At 45.0% G+C, this 9,348-nt stretch overlaps 1 protein-coding gene across 1 annotated transcript; it reads right to left on the bottom strand.

Annotated features, from left to right (window-relative positions):
- Positions 1 to 485: 485 nt before the first annotated feature.
- Positions 486 to 7,402, bottom strand: Got1l1 (glutamic-oxaloacetic transaminase 1 like 1). The gene is made up of 9 exons (XM_042699616.1): positions 7,288 to 7,402; positions 5,583 to 5,764; positions 4,642 to 4,753; positions 4,302 to 4,411; positions 3,976 to 4,068; positions 3,735 to 3,885; positions 2,306 to 2,471; positions 1,081 to 1,223; positions 486 to 670 (listed from the first exon to the last, which is right to left on the bottom strand). Exons 1-9 carry the CDS (start codon positions 7,400 to 7,402, stop codon positions 486 to 488), a joined length of 1,257 nt encoding a protein of 418 aa, XP_042555550.1.
- Positions 7,403 to 9,348: the final 1,946 nt, after the last annotated feature.

Here is a 9,348-nt window from a genome sequence, read left to right as displayed (position 1 = left end):
CCTGCCTATAATCCTATCTACTCAGGAGGCTGAGATCTGAGAATTGTGGTTCAGGGCTGGGAAGGTGGCTCAGTGGTAGAGCGCTTGCCTTGTATGCATGAGGCCCTGGGTTCCTCAGCACCCCATAAGCAAAAAGAAAAAAGCTGGAAGTGGCACTGTGGCTCAAGTGGTAGAGTGCTAGCCTTGAGTTGAAGAGCTGAGGGACAGCGCCCAGGCCCAGAGTTCAGGCCCCCATGACTGGACCCCCCCCCCAAAAAAAAGAATTGTGGTTCAAAGCCAGCCTGGGCACAGAAGTCCATGAGACTCTTATCTCCAATTAATCACCTGGAAGTGGAGCTATGGCTCAAGTGGTAGAGTGCTAGCCTTGAACAAATGAAGCTCAGGGACAGGGCCCAAGCCCTGAGTTCAAGCCCTAGGACTGGCACAAAAAAATGTAGTAATGAATAATTAGCACAAGATTTTTTTTTTTACAAAGTCTAAAGTTTTTATTCTAAATAAGAGTGAGTGCTTTTCGGGAAACCGCTCTGTGAGTCCTTTGCCAAGAGCACAGCTTCATTGATGCTCTCGGTGATGTAATCTATGTTGTGGGTGTTGATGCAGGTGAAGTTGATCCTGCTGTTGCTGGGGATATAGATATGCTTCTGCTTGATCAGGTAGTCCACCTGTTGATCTGTTAGAACCAGAAAGTCTCAGGTCCTGGGGTGGCCACCTCTATGCACTTCTGACAGGCAGGATTATCTAGGATAGAAAGTGCTAGTATTTCTGGAATTTTAGAAGCATCTATTAGGATGATGATGATGATGTAGTTGTATAAAGGGGTTACAATTCCACAGTCAGGCTATAACTACAATGCTTCTTGGTCAATGTCACCTCCTCCCACATCATTCTCCCTCCTCTTTCCCTCCCATCCCTTACCCTCAAGTTACATGGTTCAGTTTCTAGAATCCTCTTTAAAGCAACTCCATTTTTCAGGGCAATAATGAAAATCTGGAGCAAAACTATGGGCTTCTAGTCAGCGAAATTCAATGCTCAACTACTGGTTCAAAATTAGGGAAGAGCCACCTCCTCCCACCCACTTACTATTGAGTCCCAAATAGCCATGGGTCCCAGTCTGCTCAGTGATGTGATTCCAGGAACCTGGTGTTCCCAGGAGCCGGAGCTTCTCCTTCACCTTTTCCTTGATCAAGATCATGCCCTCTACAGCTTCCTTTAGACTCTGCTTCCTGCCAAAGAAGGCCAGCAAAAATGGAGAGTATGAGGCCTTCTCCTGCTTGTAAACCTTGTTTTTCCAGTCTGCAGGTACAACAGTGGAGCATGGTGGTCATTTGTGGCACTATTGAAAAGGGGTGGACCCTTCAAGGGGCAGAGCCCCATGGGAGGAAGTTAGGTCTTTGGGGCTGGGCCTTCGAAGAAGATATTAGGACCCCAGCTATTTTCTCTTCCTTTCTTTGCTTCTAGACCTCCATGATGTTTATTTCCACATGCTCCCTGCCATAATTTACTGCCTCACTAGCAAGCTTAAGTAACAGGGCCAACTAACATAATGAAACCTATTGCTTTGTATAATTAATATATGCTAATAAAAATGAATGAAGTTAAAAAAAAAAACAAGGCTAACTGACCATGGACTGAAACCTTCTAAACTATGAACCAGAGTATAATTCTTTGCTTTGTAAGTTGGTTATCTCAGATATTGTGTTACAGGAACAAAAAGCTGACTGATAGAGGTTCTGTGTTAGTTTTTTTTTTTTTTTTTGGTTGGTGGTGGGGCTTGAACTCTGGGCCTGGGCGCTGTCCCTCAGCTCTTCAGTTCAAGGCAAGCGCTCTACCACTTGAGCTACAGCGCCACTTCCGGTTTTCTGGTAGTTTATTGGAGATAGGAGTCTCACGGTCTCTCCTGCCCGGGCTGGCTTTGAACCGCGATCCTCAGATCTCAGCCTCCTGAGTAGCTAGGATTACAGCGCCCGGCTTTTCTGTGTTAGTTTTAAAATGCCAAGGAAGTTTCAAGGCAACTTTTGCTGCTGGAATAGCAAAATCTGATGCATTCCAGTATCCTCCTGAAATCTGAAAGTGATCAAGTATATCACTGCTCATTTCTATACTGAATGTTCTATTTAAGGTTAGGCAACCTTGGGCTGTTGGGTCACAGCGACTGGAGCACAGCAGGCTCTGAACAAAATGTGATAAATGTGTTAGTGAATGCATGGGATGGACAGGAGGAAACAACCAGATGAATCCTGAACACCAGCAAGTCGGTAGGTATCCAGGGACTCCACCCACCTTGCCCCAACCCTTTCACCCTTACCATTCTCCCAGCAGAGCGGGGTTACAGAGGACAGATGTGATGATTCGAGCCCCCATGGCGGGAGGGCTGAGCCACAGCACCTGGATGCAATTCATCAGCTGGGAGAGGACACACAGAAGGTGCTGGTTGTTGAGCGTCACCACAACTAGGAGCCCCACTCCTTCATCTGCAGCATTGGGAAGACATCTGGTCCTCAGTCCCCTCCTCATCACCAGGATCTTCACCCCTCCCTCCAACATTGCAGAAGACAGAACTGAACTAGGGAGCTGCCATCCCAGCCAGATCTAGATCTCAGAAAGTTGCTTAGATTCTCTCTCTCTCTCTTTCTCTGTCTCTGTGTCTCTCTGTCTCTCTCTGTCTCTGTCTCTGTCTTTCTCTCTCTCTCTCTCTCTCCAGAAAAGTAGCCATTCAGTGAGAGTCTTCACAGAGGATGGACCTTGAAAGATCCCTAATCACCACCTTGTCATCTCATAGACAAGAAAAATAAAGGCCTTGAAAGTGAAATGATTAACTAGAGAAGGTTGAGGCAGAGAGTTTTGGGAAGAGAACCAGAATACTCCCCAATACTCTTCTTTTCTCTCTTCAATAGCTAATGATGTCAAAAATATCCCTCATAAGCCAGGCACCTGTGGCTTGTGACTATAATTCTAGCTATCTAAGAGGTTGAGATCTGAGAATCATTGTGAAAAGCCAACCTGGGCAGACAAAACTGTGAGACTCATCTCCAATTAACCAGCAAAAAGCTAGAAGTTAGCTGGATGCTGGTGGCTCACACCTGTAATTCTAGAAACTCAGAAGACTGAGATCTGAAGATCAAAGTTTAAGCTAGCCCAGACAAGAAAGTCCATGAGATTGTTATCTCCAATTAACCACCAAAAAGGATTGTTATAGTACTGGCCTTGAAGGACAGTGCCCAGGCTCTGAGTTCAAGCCCCAGGACTGGCTCACACACACATACAGAGAGAGAGAGAGAGAACAAAAAAAGTAGAAGTGAAAGAGTGCCAGCCTTGAGTGAAAATGCTAAATGAGAGCTTGAAAGTGTGACTTCAAGCCCAATATCAACATTAAAAACAATAATTAATATGAATCAATCAGTACTTCAATACATCAATAGCTAGGTGCCAATGGTTCATGCCTATTCTCCTAGCTGCCCAGGCAGCTGAGATCTGAGCATCATGGTTCAAACTCAGCTTGGGTAGAACAGTATATGAACCTCATATCTCGCCAATCAACCACCCAAAATCCAGAAGTAAAGATGTGGTTCAAATGCTAGCCCACCAGCCTTGAACAAAAAAGCTAAATGACAGCAGTCAGGCCCTGACTTCAAGCCCCAGTAAACAAACAAACAAACAAACAAATAAAATAAACACACGCTATGGGTTTCACTGCATTTTTACCATTCCCTCCTCCATTCTGCCCAATATCATACCATAAATACCAAAGTTCTGGGACAGAGATTGGCTGCAGAAGAACTCCAAGCCTTGAGACACAAAGTACTGTAAGATTATGGCTTCTTCTTCCAAGTCCCCTGTATTTAAGCCTTGGCAAGGAAAATCAAAAAATGGGAATATCTGTCGGCTCTGTAGGAGAAAGATGGAAACCAGATGTGGCAGATGGAGGAGACAGCAGGTGAGGAATCAAAGGAAGTTCCATTGGGAGGCTGAGCTCACCTTAATGGTGTACATCAGTTTTGCCCACTGAACCTGGGTCAACTTGCAGTCAATAATGTTTCCAATCACAAGGATACTGCCTTGTGGGAGATGCTGCAGATAGAAACTCTCATCAGGTACCTCCTCTGGTACTTGGTAGTGACCTCAGAGCATGTGAAAGAGAAATAAGTCCTCCTTCATGTTGATTCCTACTGAAAGGCCAGCAAAGCTAAGCTCACTGAAGGCTTTGGGTAACTGAGGAGCAAGAGGTGGGAGGAAATAAAACTGGGGAGGTCCCTTCTGGGGAGAAGTTTCAGAATATGTGTGTGTGGGGGGGTGTCCTGTACCTCTACCACGCTCAGGAACAGGATGGGGTCTAGACACAGCTGATCAGGATCCCAGATGGAGTATTCATGAACTTCGTAGTCCAGGTCTTTGAAGATGAGTCCATGTGGTTCTGTGGGAACAGAGCCCCGCCCACTAGCTGTGTCCATGGAGATGGAGAACTGAAGGCAGACATATTGGAGAACGGGGCTGAGGTAGGTCAATAGCAGGAAGTAGACAGATTTGGCCTGGTCTGGCCACCATTTTTCTCTGACATGGTGAGGAATTAGGTGGGAATGAACACGGTGGGAATTAGGAACCGGACAAGTTTCTTCAGATTCCCCCATCTTGTCTAACACTCACCTTTCTGAGACGAGATGATGCAAGCTACCTGAGCCCCCCTGCTCCAAATCCTGAGGAACTGGGCCCCAAGCTGGAAGGCACCACTATCGCCAACAGTGTGCACGCCCCCGACCTGTCAGTAAAAAAGTAACAAAAGTAACACTTTAACAGAGTCATGGAAAGATAACTACTACCTAGGAGTATCCAGACTTGAATCCAAGGCTTGCTCATGCATGCATGCTCAGCTCATGTCCTACCTCTGAGATACTCCTCTTTAAAAAGCTCTTAGGATGGCGCTGGTGGCACACACCTGTAATCCTAGCTACTCAGGAGGCTGAACTCTGAGAATTACAGTTTGAAGCCACCCCAGGCAGGAAGGTCTGTGAGATTCTCATCTCCAATTAACTAACAAAAAGCCAAAAGTGGAGCTGTGACTCAAGTGGTAGAGTACTAGCCTTGAACAAAAAGAACTCAGGAACAGTGCTCAGGCCCTGAGTTCAAGTCCCAGGACCATCTCTAAAAAATAAAAAAGCTTTCTTGGGTAACAATGGCTCATGCCTGTAATCTTAGTTACTCAAGAGGCTGAGATGTGAGGATTCTAGTTAGAAAACAGCCCAAGCCAAAAAAATCTTTGACACTCTTATCTCCAATTTCCCATCAAAATGCCAGAAGTGGAGCTGTGGCTGAAGTGGTAGAGCACCAGCCTTGAGCAATAAAGCTAAGGGATAGTGTCCAGACCCTGAGTTCAAGCCCCAATTCACACACACACACACACACACACACACCATCACCACCACCACCAATACCAATAACAACCAGCCAACCAACAAAAACATCATTCCAGTAAGCCATGTGGAGTGCCTGTGTTTGGGTATGGCCTGTGCCAAGGCCAGGTGCTTCCACAGTCCCTTTGCAACTTTCAAGTTATAGAGACACCAATATCTACACCTTGTGTGACTCACTCTGTTCTCCATGATGGCTTGGCTGTGTTTTCCAAAGAGGAGCTCCAAAGAGGCCTGGATGAATGATTTCATTCCCTTCGAGGGCAGGTACTCGTAGTTCAGAGAGGGATCCTGTGCAATCTGCTGGCGGATCTTGTGCACCACACCCGAAACCCAGGGGTCACTTTCATTGGTCATGCAGACTGTGGGGAAAGCACAGAGAGATGGATCTCTGGATGCTTGGCCTCCAGCCTCCCAATCCAGGCTCCACAGACAGGCCACAGTGTGCCTCATCCTACGCTGCCTGGGGTTTGGAATAACTCTTGGTTTCCTTCTTTCATTTTTCATATATATATATATAATATATATATATATATATATACATATATGCTATATATATGTGTGTGTGCATACACACATATATAACATATATCCATTATATATAGTAGCCATGTGCTGGTGGCTCACACCTGTAATACTAGTTACTCAGGAGGCTGAGATCTGAGGATCCAGTATGAAGCCAGCCTGGACAGAATAGTCTGTGAGACTTGTATCTCCAGTTAACCATCAAAAGGCTGGAAGTAGAGCTCAAGTGACAGTGCTAACTTTGAGCAAAAAAGCTTAGGCCCCAAGTTCTAGACCAAGAACCAACACAATAAATAGATAGAGAAATTGGGCGCCAGTGGCTCTTGCCTATAATCCTAGCTACTCAGGGGCTGAGATCTGAGGATCTCAGTTCAAAGCCAGCTTAGGCAGGAAAAGTCCATGAGACTCTTATCTCCAACAAACCACTCAAAAAACAGGAAGTGGCACTGTGGCTCAAGTGATAGAGTGCTAGCCTTGAGCTTAAGAGCTGAGAGGCAGTGCCCAGGCCCAGAATTCAAGTCCCACGATGGACAAAAAAAAAAAAAAAAATAGAGGATAAATAGGTAAGCAGATAGGTAGATAGATAGATAGATTAGACAGACAGACAGATAGATAGAAGGTATGTTCTTTTTGTCTTAAAAGAGAGAGAGCACCAGGTATTGATGGCTCCCACCTGTCATCCTAGCTACTCAGGAGGCTGAGATCTGAGGATTGTAGTTCAAAGCCAGCCCAGGAAGGAAAGTTCATGAGACTCTTATTGCCAATAAACTACTCAGAAAAAGTCAGAAGTGGAGCTGTGGTTCAAGTGGTAGAGCGCTAGCCTTGAGCTGAAGAGCTGAGGGACAGTGTCCAGGCCCAGAGTTCAGGACCCATGACCAGACCCCAAAAAAAATTTATATACACATATACAAAGTGAGAATTGTCCATGGTAACTCTGACTGACAATAGCAAGGACTGGTTGTGTATCAGAGAAGTCAAGGTGAAGAACTGAGGAATGAGGAGGAGAAAGAAGGAAAAGACTGAAGAGGAAGCAGCTGAAGAAAGGGCGATGGCCATGAAGGCCTCAAAGCCTAGAGCTATGGAAGAGGGCGTGGCTCTTACTAACTACCTGGCACCCAGAGGTCAAAGGAGAGGCCATGGAATGACTAGGACCTTGTCCAGTGTTCCCAGCTGGACAATTCTGGTAATAAGGAATGACCTCTCTACCTTCTGAGAGGTGGGCCACCCCCCAGTCCCTTGTGGTGCAATACTGCTCACCTATAGGCAGTCATATTATATATATATATATATATATATATATATATATTTCACTATATACACATATATCATATTATATATAGTCTTAAACACCAGAAGCTACCTCTGTAGTCCAGAAACACCTTGTTGGTGTCCTCATCTTGCTGGTAGGTCTTTAACAAGCTGCCATCTACTTTCTGGACTGCAGGCACATCCATGAACACAGAAAGGCTGGGCATGACTGGATGATGGTAGAGCCGACACTACAACTCTGCTCTACTGCTCTTCCTCCCAGAACCTCGGTAGCTTCAACACAGAGACAACCAGTTGTCAGAGCAACAGAACTCTACAACTCCCATCCTAGTGCCAGTGATGCTCAGGGATCATGGGAAGGAACATTCTATGGCCCTGAGAGATCCCTTAGGAGAGCAAGCAGTGAAGAGGTGGGAAGGAATTGGGATTCCCAGGATTCCCACTTCTCTAACTCACTACCTTCTCTAGCAATGAGTTATCCAATCCACTTAGAAACACAGCTACTTAGAAAACACGGGAAAGCGAGGTGTCAGTAAGCCAGGTAGAACTCTGTTCACATAAGTAAAAATCCCACATCACATAGCAACACAAGTCAAGGGGTGTGTGTGTGTGTGTGTGTGTGTGTGTGTGTGTGTGTGTGTGTGTGTGTAGTTCTGGGGCTTGAACTTGCTAGGCAGGCATTCTGCCATCTGAACCATAACTCCAGCTCTTTTTCCTTTCATTATTTTTGTAAAAGGGTCTCATGCTTTTTTCCTCTGGAGCTGACCTGGTCTGAGGTCCTCCTATTTATGATTTCCCTCACTGTTGACATAACATGCACTCACTTCTATACCAAGTTATTAGCTAAGATAGAATTCATGCTACATTTTTGTCCAATCCAGCTGAACTCAAACCCTTATGTTCTGAATCTCAACTTTCTGAGTAAAATTACACGCATAAACTACCATTTCCAAATAAGGGAAATATTTTTAAACCTTTTATTTTCACTTTGCTAAGGGCCAAAAATAAAAATCCCATATGATATAATTATCACAGTGACTTTTATTATCTATCTATCTATCTATCTATCTATCTATCTATCTATCTATCTATTCTATTCTATTCTATCTATCTATCTAATTTGCTGTGCTGAAGATCAAACCCAGGGCCTGTTACAGGTGCTCAGATAAATTCCAGAACCTTCTACTTTCACTGTACAAAGAGCACAAGATCTGAAAATCACCAGAAGGATGCCCTGCTTTCTTCTATATTTAAAATCTATATTTAAATCCTATATTTAAAACCAGCAAAGAGCTGGGAAGGTGGCTTAGTGGTAGAATGTTTGCCCAGCATGCATGAAGCCCTGGGTTCAATTCCTCAGTACCTCATAAACAGAAAAGGCTGGAAGTGGCACTGTAGCTCAAGTGGTAGAGTGCTAGCCTTGAGCACAGAATGGCTCAAGGACAGAGCCCAGGCCCCCTGAGTTCAAGCCCCAGATGGGCAAACAAACAAACAAGTATAATTTACAGTATAGTAAATCCATCCTATTTCAGTAATCTTGAACCAAGACCTCCCCAGTTGCTCAGTTTCAATGATGTCCATCCAGTAACAGTGAGCATCAGAGGGTAAGGGGCAAAGTTCACCCTCATCTGTCATCTTGCTTTCCTTTGATTGATTGACTGATTGATTGATTGATTTTGGTGCCAGTTTTGGGGCTTTAACTCAGGCCTAGGCACTGTCCCTGAGCTTCTTAACTGAAGGTTGTTGCTCTACCTCTTGGAGCTACAGCTCCACTTCTGGCTTTTTGCTGGTTAATTGGAGATGAGTCTTGTGGACTTCCCTGCCCAGACTGGCTTCAAACTATGATCGTCAGATCTCAGCTTCCTGAGTAACTAAAATTACAGGGGTAAGTCACCAATGCTTGGATCCCTTTCATTTTTAAATGATTGCTGTAGGTTTTGTTTCTACCAACAGCCAATGACCACATGTTGGCAGCTAAGGCTTAGGTGTGTAGTTTCTAGGAGAAACTGGCTTGGCACGCAGCAGCCACTTCACCTGGAAATCATGTAGAAAATTACATTTGGCAGGGGGGGGGCCAATGACTTCCCCATTTAGTCATCTGAAAATTCAGCCTCCATGTCTTGGAGGTCTTTCTGTAGTTCGATTTACACTC

Source organism: Dipodomys spectabilis, unplaced genomic scaffold (assembly GCF_019054845.1).
Source record: "Dipodomys spectabilis isolate Male_0828 unplaced genomic scaffold, ASM1905484v1 ptg000009l, whole genome shotgun sequence".
Classification (NCBI taxonomy): domain Eukaryota; kingdom Metazoa; phylum Chordata; class Mammalia; order Rodentia; family Heteromyidae; genus Dipodomys; species Dipodomys spectabilis.
Note: the sequence above shows the minus strand (reverse complement) of the source record. Positions and strands in the feature narration are given on the sequence as shown.